At 38.4% G+C, this 21,579-nt stretch overlaps 1 protein-coding gene and 1 long non-coding RNA gene across 5 annotated transcripts in view; one reads left to right on the plus strand and one right to left on the minus strand.

Moving 5' to 3' along the window:
• The window catches only part of LOC308194997, a 68,343-nt gene that overhangs the window by 33,741 nt on the left and 13,023 nt on the right, over positions 1-21,579 (minus strand). Inside the window, exon 2 of the long non-coding RNA XR_013951132.1 lies at positions 15,963-16,034. This is a non-coding gene — a long non-coding RNA (uncharacterized lncRNA). The remainder of the gene's footprint in view (positions 1-15,962; positions 16,035-21,579) is intronic.
• Positions 1-21,579, plus strand: part of PDE5A (phosphodiesterase 5A) — a 135,250-nt gene that overhangs the window by 1,638 nt on the left and 112,033 nt on the right. For 2 of the 4 annotated variants that reach the window (XM_080591622.1, XM_080591621.1), the window contains exon 2: positions 15,259-15,370. The exons of 1 other annotated variant lie outside the window; for it this stretch is intronic. In XM_080591622.1, the coding sequence (XP_080447748.1) occupies positions 15,276-15,370 (95 nt within the window). In that variant the 5' untranslated portion in view covers positions 15,259-15,275. Of the gene's footprint in view, positions 1-15,258; positions 15,371-21,579 lie in introns of those variants that run through there. One more of the 4 variants, XM_080591617.1, reaches the window with a different exon arrangement.

Consider the following 21,579-nt stretch of genomic DNA (forward strand, 5'->3'; position numbering starts at 1 on the left):
CTTAGTACTAATAACTACCTCCCACATTGTTACCAACAGTGGCAGATGCACATTCAAGTTTTTTGGAATATTCACTATTTTAAAAGTTGAGTACTAATGCCAGTTGAGGTGTGTTAACATCTGAATAGCACTCTTGCACTGATCTTCAGTGCCTAAGGCAAAACCCAACAGCTTTTTTTCTGCATCTTCCATCTCCAATTTGCAGGAAATAGGGATGACTTACCGGCCAAATTCACTGCGTAATAATCACCGGGACTGAGTGAGCATGGAAGTACATGATTTCTGTAGTGATATCACCTTTTGTAACCCTACGTTTTCCTCCAAGGTGGAGAAATAGTGGTCAGCCACTAACAGCTGCCAACACACCACTGCAGTTTACAGCATCTTTTAGCTACTGTAACATTTTGAGCTAGAAGGAATGAATCTATTATAGATGCAGAAGTAGCTTAAAGTGGCTTCTCTCATGTTTCTCCCTTCTTTCTCTCCTCAACACCCTGCAAGGATAAGAGCAACCACCTCAGAACAGGCAGAGATCTCTTTAGTAACCTCTTTCCACCAACAGCCTCTGGAATATGACTCCTATAATTTCCATGAAACAAAGAAAAGGCCTGGGCTAACCATGAACTTCTTTACTCTAGATGGGGATAATCCCCAAGTTTAGTCAGAGCTAAGATTTTGAAAAAGGACATAAATTACAATAGCTTCATTAACTTTGCTACAACTAACAACTTTCACCTGACTTGTACAGTTTTGTTCTTTTACACAGCAAGTGCTCTTAAATTCTCATCTAATGCTAAAAGTCTATATTCCTCTTTTCTAAAAATGTATTAAATGATGTATCTTAAAACCACAAATTAATACATAGTCTGAAGACAGTCAAAATAATCTGTGGACAGGTGTCAGTGAATAATTTCTTCAAAACAAGAATTTCATATCTTAATAAAGATATATTTTAAACCTATACTCTAGGTCCAATTTGAAACCACCATTATAGAAATTAAGTACCTGCTATCATTCCACGCTCAGAAGCAAATTATGCAGTGTATAGTGCAGATGAACACTTTACAATTCTTTAAGTTAAAGAAAGTAATTTAAGTTGTTTAGCAGCTTAAGGTACAGTTAACAGTAACTTGGCTTTAACTCATCACTTTAGAAGTCCATCCTGTAGATTCAAGAAATTCTAGAAAAGGGAAGCATAGTAGGTCTTTTAACCTTATCTAATCCTTATGAAGTCATTAACATCAAACCGAGGAATAGAAACATAGTCTGACAACTAGCAGGCATATTAGTTATCTTTCAGCCCCTGCTCTTGATTTTAAGCTGAGGCTGTACATTCCCTGCACTGCATAGAAAGGAGTGTAATGAGATACAACTGGGAAAAAACATTTTGAACTTGATGACAGGTAGCTGAGCTTAAGACTAAGAGGTTATTTATGCCTTCAATAGTGCTACGGGTCTGGTCTTCAATATCCATATCCTTAACATACAGGCAAAGGATATGTAGGAAGAGAGAGACATGGTGCAGTGTAAGACTGCACTCACTGCGTTGTAACAAGTAGCATTGCATCCTATTTATTCCATAGAGAAAAATACCTTTATAGAATACACATGAAAGTGCTAAGATCTGGATTACAGTCAATATAAAGCACTGATGTCACTATTGCAAAGACCTTTGTAGGTGCATTTTCGATGTTCATATTTCAAACTCACGTAACACCTGCTTATTTAACAGCAACCTGTGTAAACACTAATCCATGCTTTTTAAAGAAAAAAATGGAAACTCTGCACCCCAGTGTCCATTTCATAAGATGCATGTAAGACAGGTCTGCAACTGGTTTTGCTTTAGTAGTCATGCCATCAGCAATTACAAACATCTCAGCTACACAGGTCATAGTTTCCACATTTGTACCTAACTGTTCTGCTAAACTTACTTTGGTGTAACAAGCCAACATTCTTTAATAGAAAATCCAGATATTTTCACATTTAGTATTAGCATATTCTATATGCATAATTGCTTTTATGATATTTATCCCAGTGTATGAAAAGCAACCAAATGGCACAGTAGACTGTCATGAATTGCTAGGTAAGAAACATTCTGTTGGACTGAACCAGCTGTTGAACATGTCTTTTCAAAATCCTTGAAAACCATGTTAACTGCTACATCTTGTTTTTCATGCACCTCAGCAGTTCTTCATGTTGGCTGGAAGTGCAGACTATGAAATGACTGTTCTTGCATTATTGTGAGTTTGGCTTTAGCCAAGAAGTCCTGGAATTGCAATCATGTATTCTTTGGGGTATATTCAAAGTTAAACTAAACCTCCAAATGTTTCTTGGCTCACCTGCCATTAACTGGACCTTGAACTAACCATTCAATGGCTGGGGGGCTAGTGCTGCCATCTGTTTTGACAAATGTTTTCCATTGCCTCTGCATAGCTGACAGAACACAAGGCATATTGGGAAAAGGTGAGGTTCTCTTTCTGATTCACCAAGAATTCTTCTAGTGCTCAGAAATCTAATCAGAACATAGCTGACTGTATGAAACTAATTGTAAATCTGTTTGTAAAAGATTTTAATTTGTCATGAGCTGTAGGTCTTCTCAAATTTTCCTAGATGCCTATCAGTTACTCTGAGCATCTGTCTGCTCTTTAGTCCTTCAGTCAAAAAAATCTCTATTAAGTGGAAAATCATAGCTGGAGGCGTTCTGAAAAAAACAATACACATCACTTCTACTTCTGTCTTCCATACAGTTTCAAAAACTGCACAAAAGTTATAACCATGCACATTAAGAAAAGCAGTTGTGTAAAGTCAGATTTATTTTTTTTTAGTTATTAAAACCAGAAATCCATAAACAGACTTAGGAATAGGGCTTTATCTTTCTCACAAGATAGCCAACGACTGCCTGTTTCATATTGTTAGTTTCAGGTGTGACTTAAATAGCTTTGGCACAGCAATAGGAAAAAATGACATCTCAGAACTTTCGTATCGAGTGCCAATAAGCTCTTATTTAGCCTGCAAGATATTTTGATAGCAAGATGAATTTTTTAATACCAATTCCATATCAGAAAAGCATTTTTTGTTTCTGAAAATCAGAATCTTCATTTCAGAGTAACTTCCTAAAACAACATGTGACACTACAGCTCTCCAGCACAAAGGCTAACACAGGTCAGCTACATCTTTTTCTCTCTTAAAGGCAGTCTGTGGCTTGTAGACCTGGGTATCTGCTAGGTACTCTTCTCTATAAGAAGAGAGCCTAATCTGACCTCAGAATCAATTGTTAGGTCTGCACAGACCTCAGGACCTCAAAACAATTTTTCATTTCTTAATGCCAATCTACTATGTATTTTATTACTTCCTCAGAAACTGAGGCAATTGCCTGCAAAACATGGGAAGAAAATTCTCTAATTTTCCATTCCTTTTTCATATAGAATTAGACACTTATATCATGATGATCTAATCTCCTCTCCACTCAAGCAGTAGCTAGAAATGGGTTATTAGCAGAAGGTTCTTCAGCTTTCTTATAAGATAAAGCACTTCAAGATAGCACACATCCACTTCTTGGGGAGCTGCTTTACTAGTCTCTCTAAAAGATATGGTCAGGTTTATTCTCTAAATAAAAGATAAAAGATATGGTCAGACCCAGATCTGAAATGAGACAAATTTATTACAGACTGCCCAGGACCGTGAAGACTTCCTACCTTCCACATTATAGCGTGGACTATGTCTGTATCCTCAAGATTACCAAAATCCCGATTGCTTAAGCAAGGCTGGCCTCATAATTCAAACAGCAAAATTAATCCCAGTGTCTTAAAGTTTGATCTTACCCGCCAAAAAAAAAAAAAAAAAAAAAAGGCAAGTTAAATTGGTGCTTTAGATCTACCTACATTTTCTCTACCATAAAGTGTAACTTGAAAGGTATTTCTTAATTTCATCTCATAAAAATTATAGTCTGGACTATGAAAACATCAAGCCTGATCCCTTCTGGTTGACACACTGTCATCAGTAACAAGAATTCAGTGGCATGTAGGCTTGCAGTGCCTCAGGTGTAGTCAGCTGGAATTTAGTTAGAATAGAAGTTTCCCCGTATCTCGTAGCTTTGCAGGGATAGTAGAAAGAACGAAAAAACTGTTTATATTTATCTCTAAGTAGGTGTGTGAATGCATATGTAAGCAACTGTCAGGTAAGCAGAGATCATTTTTATACTGTCATATTCCAAAGGAATAAAGACACCATGTTAAGGAGTCCCAGACTCTTTTTCCTGTGCGAACCACTAGAGATATTGGGCAGACAGCAGGAACAACGCCCTTTCCGCATGCACACATACAAGATGCACAAGGGATAGCACTATAGATAGTGCTACCTAATGCCTAGATTGCACACTGCATGACAAACTCATGCCCCTTCTCATTGCTATGCCTGGTGCTAGTTGCATAGAGAAACAGAGTGCGAAGCATTGAAGAAAGTAATGCCCACTTACACAGCCTAGTATCTTTGCACCAGAATCAGTGTGTGTATCACAAACCACCTACAATCACCCAAATATGAGCTGTACCCCAGCTCTACTCACCAGGCCAACACAGCACATCCCTGCTGCCCTCTGCCATGGCCCTGCTCTCTAAGTCAAGACCAGGTGTTACCAGCACCCACAGCAGCACTTGAAGGAAGGTTCACAGTCTTCCTCCAGATAGTCTATCTCAGCCATTACTACCTGAAGATGTTTATCTTACAGCTCAGCTCACCTAGACTATTTCACACAGGCAAAGTTGAGAGCTGCCATCCTTGCATACAACTTAGAAAAGGCTGTGGGGCACCAGCAGTAAATACTTACACATCTCTACTTGGATAAGTAGGGCCTAAATAAAAATTGGCTTTGAGTTTTCAGTTTTTAAATGGACAAATGCAAGTGATCATTATAAAGTTACATTTCTGAGAAATTTAGGAACAATATCTTCTTTGGTAAGAAATGCTGCTAAGGATCAGCAACAGTCTGTTTGGGGGTGATACAGCATTTGCCTTCCATATTTCAGATTTTCCCTGTGCTTATTACAGCCCTATTGGTTCTCATTTCATTTTATATCCATCTGCGCTGCTCATAGGTCACAAATCTCCCTAAAGTCAGCTTCTATCCCACCTTTCCCCTGAATTAGGTACTTTACTATTTCATTGTCTCTTTTATTTACAATCCAGTTCCATTTTACCATTGAATCACTTCATCTTTTAAAACAACATGCTTGTTTAGATCATGGCCCTACAACCAAAAGCCTCTGCATTTTCTCCTTGAAAGGAAAGGAGAAAGACTGAGAAATACTGTTGCATGCCAACACCAACAACTTGCTGTTAGCCTCATCTTTTTCTGCAACTAAGATGGATGAACCAGAGCAAAGTTTTTTTGAGGACCTGTACATTTATCTAAATAAATGTATGAGCACAGGCTCAGAATGCTTAAGCAGAGAACATATACAGATATTTTAACTGAACAGTACCATCCGAGCTGCATCCGTTCTATATAGTTAAGGAAATTGTCTAAGTTGTTAAAAAAGCAAGACCTCTTCTACAGAAGTCTCATGTGCTGCTCATGTCTGTACCTGAGGTTTGGATAAATTGGAGCAGGCTGAAAGGCTTTCATCCAAAACTATTTTCAAGGCAAAAAGAAATAAATACTTCAGAAATATTCTGCAAAGATCTGGCTTAATTTGGTCTTCCCTCTGCAAGCAGTGATGATATATACATCCAAAGCTTTTCAAACTAAAAATAAGAACCATTATTTTTATTTAAAGTTTCTCAAATCTTATGGAGGATTGTATTTGTGTGAACATGGCATCACGATGAAAGCGGTATAGGTAGCCTTAAGAATTAGGTTTTCTTTGGTCCCTGGAATTGATTTCATCCTGCCCAAGTGCTAACTTCAGTATCACGAGTATAAAGTTATGCATACATGCACCTCTCTGCAAGATTTGATCTGTTAATGCTATTAGGATATATATGTGGAAGAGATATGCAACATATGTAACACTGGAGATCTCTTTTCAAAACTTACGCTACAGCTTCAAGTAGTCTTTCTCCTTAATCAGCACAGACTCCAGACATCGTAACAGTTATCTGCAGCTCTCAAAGCCCCCTAGCAATATTATATATCTGCTAGTCTTATTTCTCTGCCCTTTATTAGCTCACCTACCATACTTTAACAGGGATGAACCAAGTAAAATTTCAGGAACCGTTTTTGAAGCTTATGAATTATTTTACTGGTACCAAAGTAAATAGGTCTGCCTAAACGTTTTCTCTAATAGCAATAAATTCAGTCTTCCTATTCTTAGAAGAAGTATTTTCAGCCTCTTATTAGAATCACGAGAATCAAGGGAGTTGATGAGGGTTGCCAATTCTGATAAAGCAACCATGTAAGTGTCCAGAAAAAGTAGTAATTAAAAGCTACATTTCATCTTGATTTTTAAAATGACCTTTCCTAATTTCTGTGCAAAATATAATAACCAGATACAAAAAGCCTTGCATAAATCAGATCACAAGATGTTTTTAAGATATCTGGTTTATCTAAACTTGAACTGAATAATGAATTTATGCTAGCAGTACAGAAGAAGGAAAGATGTAAAATTAGGTTGTGCTGCTAACTGGGCTCCTGAAGTTCTGAAAAGAGAAATCACAGACAAAGAAAAGTACTGCTTTACAATTCAGGTTGCATGTCACAATGTCATACCTATGATTCATGTCACATGCCACAGAGTCATTGTGCACATGTACAAATCAAGTGCCAGACATAAAATTAGGTATTTCTGGATTACATAGAAATTACTTAAGTATATATCTTAGTTAAATATTAGTAAACAGTAAAATCTTTTAATGTAAAGTATTGAAATTTCATTTTCTCCTTAACTTTAAAAGATCAACTTTCTTTCTGAAGCATGCAACTCTTTGTATTTACTTGTCTTTCCTTTGTCTTAAAACAGAAGAGAGAATAACAAAAGGAAAAATAGACAATATCACTAATTTTCTTTATTCATATTACCAGATAAATTTCTTTATGAAGAGATGAATGACAGGCAAGGGTATATGCATAATCTAGAATTTTTAAAATACTCTAGGATTACTTTAAAACTTGAGACATACCTAAGCAGGATTAATTCAAATTTCCCCCAGCATAACTGAAAGATATTAGGCCCTGGAGACCTTAGTATTATTCAAAGATATAATTTTAAAGAAAAAAGGAAAAAAGTTCTGCACATGTACGCCCTCTGTGAAACCATTCCTTCATCGGTGAAAGCAGAGACATACTGTAATGTCTCATAATTCATAGGAATTACATTAAAAGCAGCCATAGGATTTGTGGGTTTATCTTCTATTTAAAAAGGCGACCACACAATCAGTAAACTTGCATCAAGGGAAAAAGAGTGAAGCCCAGTGATATTAGCTATTAAACATTTGAAGAACAAAACTAAGAAATAGCCTGATCTGTTTTAGTCCACCTGACATTTATGTCCACATCAAACTAACAAGTCATTAATATCCAGGTAAATGTAAGCAAGGGAGATTTTAGCTGAGAAGTCTTGTTCAAAGTAATAAAACTTTTATTCACACTCAGCTTGTACATCAACATTTCATAACTTGGCAGCCCTGAACAAATACTCAGAATCACCAGTCCAATGGCACGGAACAGAATCAGTCAGCATCTGTTAATAAAATCCTTACACGACTACGGAAAAAGCAATTACCATTAACATTTTTTCTCAGAGAAACCTGGCTACATATAGGGAAAAAATATCAGACAGCAAATTGCGTGTGATAGGGGCTTCAAGTTTTTCCTTTTTGCCTTCTACACAAAAAAAAGATTCCTTGGAACTCAAGTTCTTTCACAGACTTTAGCTTCCTAAAGAGCCACAAGAGAATTTGCTCATCCAAGTTCTCCTAAGCCAGGCCTGTCTTATTCCAAAACATTCTTAAATGCTAAAATCAGCAGATAACAAGAATGTATGTCAAAAAGACATGCTTCATTCAGGAGAAGATACCAGATACCAGTTTTCCAAGTTAACCATTTTCAGTTTATCATAAATTCTCATCTTACCACTGATTTCTGCAATGGAATTTCTTTTAGCTGTCAGTTCTGTCATAGTGTATAGAGCAGAATACAGCATACTAAATAGTATGATTTTTAATATGCCACATGTCACAGTATTTATTAAGGTCTCAGGAGTTACCAAGACAATATACTAACATTTAACTTTATGTGCTAATACTCAAGATTAACACGCAGCGAGAATCATAACTATACAAATATAGCAGTTTTTAAACTCTACCGATTAGAATCATAGAATGGCTGGGGTTGGAAGGGACCTTAAAGATCATATAATTCCAACCCCCAAGAAAGGAAAGAATCCATCAAGTAAGAATTTTTTTTTTTGAACTAAGCTTACAGTGATTAGAGTTTCTTATCTTTCCCATGCCAAGGGAATAATCCTATAGTACCCTACTCTGACTACAAAGTTGAATGCCATTAGGAAATCCCACTGTTTTCAGCAGCAAGTACAATTTTAGTAATTACAACTTAAAAAAAAAAAAAAATTAAGTATTCCTGAAGGTCTTTAGCAGCATATACTAGTATTAGTATAAAAATACTATGTGTGTATATATAGACATATATATTCACATTTTAAAACAGTGCTAGTTCAGCGCTAATTCAAAGAAAAGACACAAGGAAGAAACTGATACAAGACTTTGGAATGACTAGCTGAATCAACAATATGACTAACGGTATGAATTGCAGCTGACAGCACATCTTTGCATAGGACAACAATAAAGATGACTGGTCAGAGTAGAAAATGATGACTTATGCTGCATAAAGTATCTCGCAATATAAATGCAAGCAGATAGTATCTTCAGTGCACATGAAAATAGAGTTGGTTTTGGGACTTACAGTAATCATTGCCCACAGTCAGGAGGTGTGCTCTTTGTGAGTACATCTTTCCACGACTCCAGACTGTTATATGCCACTTTCAGTTGTAATTAGTTGTGGTCATTTAGTCAAATATTATGAGGTCAAACACTTTCAAATCTACATAGGCAGACATGGCTATCAGCAGTCTGATTTTAATTACAGAACTGCTACAACTAATCAACACCCACATCTTGCTTCTGGTCAATGCCATGTACCTTAATAGGTCTGTAGGTTGTGTGCTGTGTTTAACAGGTAGAGTTTTATCAGTTTTGTGATTTTAATTTTACTTGTAATCATTCTGAAAGTTTAATTACTGCTGCCACTTGTATATGTATTTTCTCTGTAGTGTTAAATACTAAATAAAATTGATTCGCTTTGGACACTTCCTGGGGCTAAAGAGTTCTGGAAGGCTGCTTTAGGACCTCCGTTCAATTTTCTGTTAGTTCCTGGACAGTGGGATTATGTTGTTTTCTAGAGTAAAGCGTCTACATTTAAAGTCCTCCATCCCCTTGGATTTAGGGAATTATACCGTGGTAGCTACTATGAATTTAATTACTATTTCTGACAAAGCAGACTGGTGCAGAATACACTCCCCTCCCCCTCGCACCTTCTCACCTACTTTTATTTTTATCATGGGAACAGAAAATGACAAGAAGGGGTGAGGTCTTAAGTCACTAAACCCAATCTCTGCTGCCTCAGGCACCACATCATCTCATCTTTCACAAACTCCACCACAGAAGTAGCTTGCCTTCTTACCATCTTTAAGTCGAATGAAAGACAGCTACCCCAGACTCTGCTTTAAAAATTAAAAGCCTCTTCTACTTTGCAATCTAAAATGGCTTTAAGTCACCATTAATTCATTGTGTCAACTTTAACACTTAGCTTAAATAATCTTATAGCGTTCATCTTCTAACGCATTAATAAAAAACATATTACCTGTCTCCTATTCTGCTAGCCTAAATAAAACAAATTCTCCCATCTTCTCTTATGTGGGAGATCAACATAGATTTGACCAAGCTATCGTTTAGTGTACAGATTTTATATTGTTCTTTTTTTATTATTATTAATTGTTAATTTTATATTGTCCTTCTATTTTCAATTTCTCATCGAGTATTCAGGATAAGTTCCTTAGGAAAATGTCTGTCAGGAATTTTCTGTGGTACATGGCATGGTCCAACCAAATCACAAGTGTCAGTCTCAAAGCACACATTGCCTATGAGTTAGGCTGCAAGTTTAGACAAGGCATCCAAAAATTAATTAATACTCAAATTAATACTTGTTACACTGATCAGCTTATTTATATATTTATTGCAGCATGCCTTGACTACTGAAATTACACCCTCTGTAGCTTCCAAGTTTTCCCATTCTGCTCAGACCACTGGAAAACCACAAAGCCACAAACAGATAAAGATGTTTTTTTAAAAAACATTTTTTGTAGTTATGTCTTCATATTTCATTTGTGCCTCCTTACTTTCTAATCAGTTTCTATTTTGTTGATTTGGGGTTCTGTACAAAGAGTATCCAATAACTCTTTATTTGTTATCCATCCGTCCTATCCCTCATTCTTGGCCGAACAATGTTCCTTTACTAGCACAGCTCCACAAGTCTGGGTGCTCTAATAAACAAACCCTCCAGGTCAGAATGTTTTCTTACCTTTGACTTATCAGTCACCCTCCTCCTCTCAGTATTTCCAGAGTATGACAAAAATTCTGAGAGCCATGGTTGCACCTATTTCTATTGCTGTTCTTAGACATTCCAGCAGAAAAGTATTTAGCACCAAGCGATGAGCTCATTTTAAGAGCTGCTTTCAACCAAATTTCCTTTTCCAGATGGCATATGAATTGAAACCTTCTATCATGGACTTAACAAGCCGTGGGTTGCTGTTAATTGTCACTTCCAGGTTTCAGTGTTGTTTATAAGCCACTAATAAAGCCTGCTGTTCCTTTCAAATTAGAAAATTAATTCTAATTTTTAAGGGTATACTTCACACCCTACTTTCCTTCTCCCTCTTATTAAATTCTTGCCTTGACTTCTGCCTGTGTATTTCTCACACGATCAGCAGAAGATTAAATCTTGATATTTCATTGAGATTTTCTTCGCATCTTTTTCAGATAAAGTTCTTTAAGGGATTTTACAGTAAAGGCCAAGTATCTTCTGCTCTATCAGCTCTTATTGCAGAGAAAAGAACTTGTCCCTTTCTTGTTTAATATTCTGAAACAAATTCTTACTCTGGTGAATAACACATAAAAAGAAGTGATACCATATTGATATGCATACCATATGAAAAATAATATATTTTAATATTTCCACTGTCTGATACCTTATCTCAACCAGCAATTAACAAATGTGCAACTGGCAGTCTTCTGAATTTGTGTAGCTTAGTAATAGAAAACAAAGCAGCAACAACAAGGTGAGGTTAGGTTGTTGGTTTTTAATATTAGAGCAGAGTTTAAGATGAGTGCCAAGTCACCAGGGTTCTGTCCACTAATATCTACAAGGCTTCCAGATGACACCCTGAAACATGAGCTGCACAAGTCCAGCTTGTTGATCACCAAGTTTCTATTATTTGTCAGGTAACTGTAAAGTAGATATTGGACTTGGGTCTTTCCAAATTGTCTGATGACAATTTAGAGTACAAAGCCACCTGAATTACAAGAAATAAGGTATCCACATCAGCAAAGCACCAAGTCCAGGACTCTTCTGCAGTTTACAAGACCCATTACCACCTTACACTCAGGCAGGCACATGCACTTCCAGCACAGGCATGCTCACTTTGGGGGCTTTTGCATGCTTAGCACTCTATTAGCCAAACTTTACATAGAGTAGATGTACAGTGAGTGCTAAAAGCAGGGCCTTAGAAGTTAGAATATGTACATCTTCAGTCATCACATTCTTCTCCCTGCAGCAAGGATTTGGAAGAAGAGACCAAGGTCATGCTACATAACTACAAAATTTCTTAGCCAGCCCATCTATAGATGAACTCTCCAAGGAAGTTGCTTTAACCCCAAGGCCATATTCACAGCTGTAAGACTTCTACATGGCCTAGAGAAACGGATTCCTCATTCAGCCTCCAAGGCATTTCCCAGCACAAAGCCCAGCTGTTTGAGCTGGGAATAGTTTGGAATTACAGCTTTCAAAATCCTGCACTTTTTACAGTTAATTGAAAACCAAATTCGATGGGAACATACCACAGAGAAGTCAAATAAAACAGAAATGTGGTTTGTATGCTTCCTCTAGACATGCATCAAGAAAGGAGAACCCAAACAGAAAAAGGCTCTCCTTACTATTCACTTACTATTATAAGCAAATCATAGGCTCTATACAACAGATTCAAATTCCCTAGACAGAAGTATGCTCTCATACATATCGCTGACTGAAAAAAAAACAATCTGATAATTCAAGCTGAAAACATATAAATCAGAGTTACGCACCCTAACAGTTACCTGGCATTGTCAGTGGCCACCTCAAACTGAGTAGAAGGGAAGTAGAGAAAGGCAGCATTTCAGAGCAAGCTGCATCAGCACACCCTGACAGCTACAGCCAGGCAGTGCCACTTGCCTGCTCCTCACTGACAGCTGTCCCAGCCCCAACAGCCAGCTCTGCTCTACCATCTCACCCTCCTTATCTACATGTAGGAAGGCTGTGATCCCTTCTTCAAGAGAGCGTACACCATGGAACTGAATACCTAAATTCCAAGGAGCTCTTTAAGCCCCTACCTGCAAATTAAATCTCTCCCTCAAAACATTAATTTTGCATTTAAAAAATACATATGCATGTGAGTCTAACATAGAGTAACTTTTGTATAACAAGTAGAAAGAAAATCCAGGCAGAGGTGGTTAGTTCTCAGGCTTCCTCCTAGTTTCTGGGTTACTGGAATAGCACCTGCTTTGCCTCTAGAGATCTCTTCTCCTCTGACACCACGCACTAATACAGAAGCAAAATGGAACTAGAGGTGCATCACATACCAAGATGTATGCACAGTATATTCATTTAGTCACTCATGAGCTTCCTGAACTGTATCCTGCTTGCCACATGAATAGCTAATATTCTTCGTCTGTTTTCTTGTGTAAATATTCGGGGGGGGGGGGGGGGGGGAAGTGTTCTTCCAGTGCTTTGGAATGTGTGTTTTGGGCAAGAAAGTATTACACTGGATTTACTGTACTTTGATACTTCTGTGTCAGTTACTTGAGATCAAAGCCAAACTCCTCCTTACAGGGGGAAAGTCACCTTAACCTAGAGTTACACTGTGCTAGTGGTATTTACATTTGGATACTATCAAAGAAATCTCACCATCACTAAAACATATAAAATATTAACCAAATTCAGTATTTTCTGTTGATTAAATCAGCTGTCCTGACTTTTGTTTCTATACACTGGATAACATATATACCAAATACAATTGTTGGCCCTACATTGCAGCATTTTGTTCTATGATGTGCATCTGGTCTCCAAGATATTTTGAAACAACTGCATGAAGCACTACATAGTATAGGTCTTGGCATATTTTCTACAATACTATATAGTGATTTGAGCCACAGATGTTTATTCCCACAGGAGATGTTATTAAGGACAAGGAGTTGTGAACATACCATAAATGGCCCTAAATCTTCAATAGGAACACAGTAGTTTTTCATTTTCACCATTAAATATGATTATAGTAATTAACCCAAAACTTATAAAACACAGTTATATTAATTATAGGGTGTAAATTGACGGTCTATCCAAAATGTTAACCATTCTGTTGTATGTTGGGTTTCTGCTTTATTGTCTCTGGTACAGAGTCATTTCATTAGAAGAATATGTTTCTGGAACCACTCTTCTGGCAAAGGCAACTCCTTCAGGAATCTTGGTTACAGACCTATTGGGTCAGATTATCTGACAGGTTAGTCTTTCAACACTTTCTGAAGGCTGGGGAAAATACTACGCTTTCTGTTGGAAAATCAAAGCAGATAAAAAAAGCCCATTTCTTGAGCTGAGTTTTTTTGTTTGTTTCAAACTCTTTCCTTTTACAAGCTTAATTTTTATTCACAGCTTCTCCTGATATGAGCATGCAACATGGGGTTTAAACCCTTTCCTTAGCTGAAGTTTACAGATTTTACCTCCTTCAAGCCCTTAAGATTTTTATACAAATTGCTTCACCAGCTATTTTGATAACCCTTATCAAGCTTTCAGAAGAGACATAGCAGCAGGGTTTTTTTCCTAAAAATCTCATCTTTTGTCTCAGTAATTGGAACCAGGCTCCTTTGAAAAAATCTGTCCCCAAGATTACTGTTTGCCACTGAATCGTGAATATTTGGATTGCCTATGTAATGCAAACTGCATAAAGAAGTAGTGATTCTGTTTTCAAAGGAAAGTAGAGCTGAAGGGTCAGACAAATCAAGCTATAGTGCCTCGTGCCTTTCTTCTTCCAAAGGAGTGGCTAATGACTTTGGGAAGACTGGAAAGAGGTCAAGTATGAATGCATGATTAAGAGAAGAAAAATCTTCCACACCAATTATAGTTTCTATGCTTTTGGCTAGAACCCAGAACCCTGCTTCCAGGGGTAGCCCAGTGACTTTTCTATTTCCTAATCACTCTACAGGGTCAAAAGGATGGATGCATGCAATCAGCTTGCTATTTTGTAAGCCTGGAAGAAATGGGATTGGCAGACAGTCTCAGAAATTCAGTTAGAATATAATTAACAATAAAATAAACTTTTCCCAAAAGAAAGCTACTCAGGCTTCAAAATCCTCTGACATTGGGGACCGCATACAAACTACATTTCTACCTAGCTCCCCATCACTACTACCTGCAGCACTATCATTACTTCACAAAAGCATTCAAAAACCACAGGAAATTAGAATAAAGCAACAAATTCTACCACCGTATAAAGCACTATGCTTGGCATGCTCTCATTTGCTAAAGTCTACTGTTTTTCAAACTAGTTAGCACTCTTCAAACTAGTTAGCACACATGAACTCCTTTTTCAGTTGATACAGAATTGCAGACATCCATCCCAACAGCATTCAAGGAGTTCTCCAATGCAAGAACCTGTGGTGCATTTACTGAGGGTTCTGCCTTGTCCTAGGACTGTACAGAGTTTCAAACCCTGACAATGTTACAATGTTTTAAGAATTGCCAGGTGAACGAAGAACATCAATCTTTGTTTAGGGTATGAAAATCTTAGTCAACATTGAAAAAAAATTAAAAAAAATAAAAAAACACTCATATGCCTCTGAATAAAAGCATTTTTTAAGGAAGAGCCATTCCACTTCCAGCCGCACACAGGAGCATCACAGCTGCTGTACTACTTTTACAGTAAGGTACTATCTGTTTTTCAGGGTATGTCACCAATGCAATGGATGAAATCCACAACCCTCACAAGGCTCCTTTGTGCTGCTGCAGGTCTGTGGTTCCACCTCCACACCACTTAAGCACTGGAGCAGTTGAAAGGTATGGTGGGAGGAAAGGGAGCACAAACTGTTCTTGTGATCCCAGCCGGAAAAATGGCTCCTCTGAAAAGACATCCATGTAGCTGCTGTAGTTTGCATTAGGAAATGTTTTGTTTCACAGAAGTCAGAGATGTACCAACATCTTATTTATGTGATAAAAAGAATAATGATTGGGGTTGTCCATGCCTTTTTCTGCAGAGATCATGAACAAAAGAGTGGGACAAAATCATGTTTGAAGTTTACCGAGTTCTGTTTTCTCACTTACCGGTTTATGTAACTGTGATCAGCAGCACTTTAAGAGTTAAGCCAACACAGAACTTTCCAGTTCACTAGTAGCAGTTAGAACTGAGTTTGAATATAAATTGAAAATGTAAAATTATCTGAAGCTCAAATGGCTGCTTCCAATGCATTTTTATTTACTCTCTCAAGAGCCCTCTTCACATCTCTTGTTAAACTATGTACTACATTCAAATTAAAGCCTAAGATATATATATAACTTCTCTTTCCATTTCTCACCAATTGAAATGATTTATCTGGGTTAGGCATGAACCCAAAGGATATGATCTATGATGTCAGAAATGGCATTAACTTACCACAGTGATAAATAGCCAAGGTAATGCTCGTCTTAAACTGAGTACGGTTGGCTTTCCTCTTCAAGTAGACAACTGGAAAAAAAAAATAGTTTGTATCAACAGAATTGAAGAGGTTTACAAGTGGAATTTCCTTTTGGATTTCCCAATTTCCTTAAGAGAATTAATACATTATTTCTCAATTACATTCTACATTTTGGCATAGTCTAACGCAGTGGGAGGAGAAACTCATTAAAAGTGTGGTAAATGGTCCTATGTGGGAAGAATACAGCAGGCAACAATCAGAGCCTGGATGTGACTGCAGGTCTTCCCTTTCTGTTTTGAAGAAAAAAGAAAAAAAAAGTTGCATTTGGAAATAATTGGAAAAATGTACACTGAGCAGACAAAGAGCCATCAGGAAGACTCGTAACTAGTATAAACAACAGGATTCAGGCAATAGTTGGCATGTTCCACTATGTCTATTGATTACCTTTAACACGCAGCACATTACACAACATAGTCTCAGTCTTGCTGCTCCCAGCACAAGGACACCTGCAGTGATGTGGGACCACAGCATTGCCAGTACCCTAGAGGCACCCCTAAGCAGCAGCACTGCATACAACCAGATGGAGTCTCATTAAATCATGTACCCTGAGTGCTCTTGAATAAGCAAATGGATAGCTATTTCTGCAGAACAGCATTGGTGGAACAAAAAGTATTAAAAAATGAAGCCTTCTATAGCTGTAAAATGTAATTCCTTTTTGAGACTTTAAAAGTTATACTTCAAGTAACAAGTGAAAATGCTATCACTTCTTGCAAGTTCTTCCATTACTTAAAGCAAAACGCAGAGAAAACATTTAAATTTAGGCTGATGTAGAAATTTATTTTCTGACTAAGCAATGTATTGTCCTCTCTATCAGCCCAGCTGCACAAATGCAGTAACAAGTTAAAAAAACAAAAAGCAAAAGGCAGCTTCTTAGTGAGGTCCAGATGCTTTAAATAAACTGCTCTTCTCCTTAAACACCTCCCAAGCCATAGCTAAATAGGAACTTAAGCATGCTTATGAAGTTCTGCAGAATTTTATTTGTTTTCCAGTGATTAGAAGTTACCATGCCTCTGTGGGAATTGGAAGCACACTAGGTTTTCCTATCCATAATAAAGGTAATTACAACAGAACTGATGCCACCTTAAGATTAGAGGATCATATATTTTATGATTCTGTTTATACAGTAACATATTGTGCTGTTTACCTTGGCTAGGCAATGTGCATACTGGGACTGCTTCTTATTATACGAAACTCGATCTTTTCACTGTTACCATGTCCTTTTCTGGCCTCTAACTCTACCTTTTCTGAACTACTTCTTCGTGAAGAGTTTTTTCATCTTTATCTCTTAGAACACATCATCTTACCAAACTATATTTGTGTGCATGCAAAGATGATGACTGAAGCTAAACCTGAGCACACATGAGAAAGGATGCTAATAAAAATGACATTATTTCAAGGTGATTTTAGTCAGAGCTGTAGCAGAATACACTTCTGTTTCCTGCAAAAAGCAGAAAGCATAGGAGAAAACTGTAGGGACTGATCACATAGCAAAAGACTGATACCATAATAGGCATGGGGAAGAAGCTAAATCTGTCCTGCTGTTTTATGCTTGTAGTGTTCGACTCTGCAACAGCAGCTTCCTTTTTAATATAAGTTTTGTAACAGGCGTTTGCCGTACATACTGCCAACAATTACACCTCAGCAGAAGGTTAGCCAAATGCAGAACATGCTTGCCTAATTTTTTGTTGACTCAGATTGCCCTGTTAGGAACTGGCTGTGGCAACTGACATGAGGAACACAACCACAGTAGCTGGGGCTGTGGCAGAAGCAGCTGTTTCTTGTAAAGAAATGCTGGCGAACATTTCATTGCTGGTGAAATAGTATTTTACCACTCATGAAACAACTGAGCAATGCCTCACTGTATGCAAATAAAGATTCTTAGCCCATGCATAAATATGGATTTCTTAACACCTGCCTTAGTTTTTAGGGTCAGAAAACAAGAATAAAATTCCATAGAAGTTTCATTAGTGACAGATCTTTTAACTGGCAAACTGCAAAGTAATTTTTATTGCTATATTAAAGGGGAGATTGCATTGTAAGGTTTTTTTTTTTTTTGCTTTTTAATGTAAAAATATATTTGAAAGGAAGAGGCTAGGAAGCTGAGGCAAGGGAAGTTTAGGCTGGACATCAGGAAGAGGTTCTTCACGACACCAAGTTAGGTGCGTGTGTCGGTCTGCTCGAGGGCAGGAAGGCTCTGCAGGAGGATCTGGATAGGCTGGAGCGATGGGCTGAGGCCAACTGTATGAGGTTCAACAAGGCCAAGTGCCGGGTCCTGCACCTGGGCCACAACAACCCCAAGCAGAGCTACAGGCTGGGAGATGAGTGGCTGGAAAGCTGCCTGGCAGAGAGGGACCTGGGAGTATTGGTCAATAGTTGGCTGAATATGAGCCAGCAGTGTGCTCAGGTGGCCAAGAAGGCCAACAGCATCCTGGCTTGTATAAGCAGCAGCGTGGCCAGCAGGGCTAGGGATGTGATTGTCCCCCTGTACTCGGCTCTGGTGAGGCCGCACCTCGAGTACTGTGTTCAGTTTTGGGCCCCTCGCTACAAGAAGGACGTCAAGGTGCTTGAGTGAGTCCAGAGAAGGGCAACGAAGCTGGTGAGGGGTCTGGAGAACAAGTCTCACGAGGAGCGGCTGAGGGAGCTGGGGTTGTTCAGCCTGGAGAAGAGGAGGCTCAGGGGTGACCTTATCGCTCTCTATAGGTACCTTAAAGCAGGCTGTAGAGAGGTGGGGGTTGGTCTGTTCTCCCACGTGCCTGGTGACAGGACGAGGGGGAATGGGCTAAAGTTGTGCCAGGGGAGGTTTAGGTTGGATCTTCTTTACTGAAAGTGTTGTTAAGCATTGGAATAGGCTGCCCAGGGAAGTGGTTGAGTCACCATCCCTGGAGGTCTTTAAAAGACATTTAGATGTAGAGCTTAGCAATATGGTTTAGTGGAGGACTTGTTAGTGTTAGGTCAGAGGTTGGACTGGGTGATCTTGGAGGTCTCTTTCAACCTAGATGATTCTGTGATTCACAGAGAGGGTGGTTGCACACTGGAACAGGCTCCCCAGGGAAGCAGTCACTGCACCAAGCCTGTCTGAATTTAAGAAGCGTTTGGACTGTGCACTTAGTCACATGGTCTAAACTTTTGGGTAGACCTGTGCGGTGCCAGGAGTTGGACTTGATGATCCTTATGGGTCCCTTCCAACTCGGGATATTCTATGATTCTATATTTGAAGGTCTCACAAAAGTTTCCACCAATTCATCTGGAGTTCTTGTTGACTGATGCTTTAAACACGCCAGAATCTAGTAGAGTTCATAATCAGAGCTCTTTAAACAGCTGTTGAGTTAAAGAGGGTAAAAGATGCTATTCAAATGTAGATATTGAAATTGAGCCAGATTCCAGGCACCTCTATTCCTTAAGGTTTACAGGCCTGTTTTTGCAAACTGACAAGTGCCTTACAGGAGGTAAAGTTCTGAATGTTCAAATCCATACTTGTGATTAAGTAGAAACAAAAATAACCTTCAGGTAAAAAGTCTGAAAGCCTGTTTAAAATGCAGACTGATGTGCTTCCAGAAGCATCTCACTAAAACTATAACATACAAAGAAGGTGTGGAATTATTCCCCATCTTCAACAAGCTTCTACATTCCGCTAACCCTGTCACATCCACTGTGCCACAGATGCCTGATCCCTTGACCTCAGGATCTGACTAGAAAATACACCTTCTTGCAGCAGGGTATCCTGCATCAAATGATAGGCACCTGGGATAAAAATCACACCATGCTAAATTTTAGAGTTGGCTATGTCCTTTGCTAATTATCCCCAAGGGATTTCCACAAGGTGTCACGCAGGACTTGCTTCCACCTCCAGCAGCTAGACAGCACGCTGGTGCTTACAGCCCAAAAAACCCTCCAAACCACAACTGGGGACAGCTGCTGCTGAGCACTGCTGGTGTTCTTCAGGGTTATCTTCTTGCCTCAATGGGAAGAAATCCTGGAGGACTTGTTTTTAATCCCTTAAAAAGTGCTTTGTAAAGGTTACGACCACAGGATAGGCTGAGAGAAAATATTTCTGACAAAACCCATTCTTAAATTATTGCCTGCTCTTTGCTAGGTAGGCTGAGTACCCCACCTGCTCTTATTTCCTATTGCTGGAAACCTGAATACAGTGTATACAGACTTGAGCACATTTCAAACTCAGCATAGCTGCACAAGGTAACTGGTATTTTCTTAAAAGAAATCACTTCAACAGATTATCAGGTTCACAGCTGAAATAACAAAACATAGTTGCTTGCTAAAAGACATGGAGAATGTTTAACACATACTACAGATAGCAAGTGACAAAAGACCAAGGAACCAAAACTGATTCATGCCGACGGGGTCTTGAATGAAACTGCAGCCCCTGCCAGTAAACAGAGCTGTCAGAAGCCTCAGGCCATGGCTTCTCACAGCCAGCTCCGGTATTCCTCCCACTTAAGTCTCCAGCCACAATGCCACATCACATTGCCACCTAGTGGACACCAATATTTAACACTCCCAACCCTCAGTCATAGGAGCATAAATAGTTTCAGTTTTATTTTTTATTAAAAATAATAATAATAATCTTACTCTTTTCAGTTCAGTCCCAGACTACAACAATGCATATAAGTGCAGGAAACACCCAAACTAGCAACTTCAGCTTTTACTGGTTTATGAAGGTGTCTGGAAATAATGATTCCTTCTCAAAGTCAAAAACGCGTAAAACAAACAGTATAGCCAGCAACTAGATTTTTATTTCAGATTTTTTTTTTTATTCTATCGCGTTGTTGAAGAAATTCCTCCATTCTAAAGCAATACAAAGCTCCTCATAAATAAAACATGTTTAAGGGCATTACCCCTAAGAGAAAACCCCAGGAAGTTTTAGCACAGCTCCTTACAGCAGCCAGGCATGTTTTGTGTGAGAAATTTAAGATGCGTGGTACACAAAGATTAATGTGTACATAGAGAGGCAGATGCTGCTTGCACTGACACTGTTCTTGCCTCCCTTCTGGCTACAAGATGGGATATAATTAAGAACGGAAATACTGGAAGTTAAAAACAGTAGATGCTAATTTGAGAAAAGGCATCCCTGGTGTGTGAAAAAGCTTCCAACTTAAGAATGACATCTAGCCAAGCGTGACAACCTGCAATTGGATCTGTATCTTAGCAGTTATCTGATGCCTACATTTTTATCCTACAGGAAAACACTAGAGAAAATACGTTCACAGGCATTAACTTTGTAAACTTCCATTTCTGTCCTGCCTATGGCTCACTAACTTAAAGAGGAAGCATAAGAAGAAAATGACTGGTTAAGACTGAGAAGAAACTTCTTTAAATAGCCATAATCCCCTGCTCCACAGAATCCAATACAGCTCTCTTAAAGTTCTCTTAAAAGATCTTGCAGATCTCTTAAGATCACTTCACACCCTCTTTGCATTCTTATTTTGTGAGCTTGCCGGCCCCCAACCCAGCCCATCAGAACCAAGTAGTTGAATAGTTGTAGCTTGATTATTGCCAGTTCAGATGTCAAAAAGTGGC

The sequence above is a fragment of the Anser brachyrhynchus genome (assembly GCF_964034855.1).
Source record: "Anser brachyrhynchus genome assembly, chromosome: 4".
Taxonomy (NCBI): Eukaryota; Metazoa; Chordata; class Aves; order Anseriformes; family Anatidae; genus Anser; species Anser brachyrhynchus.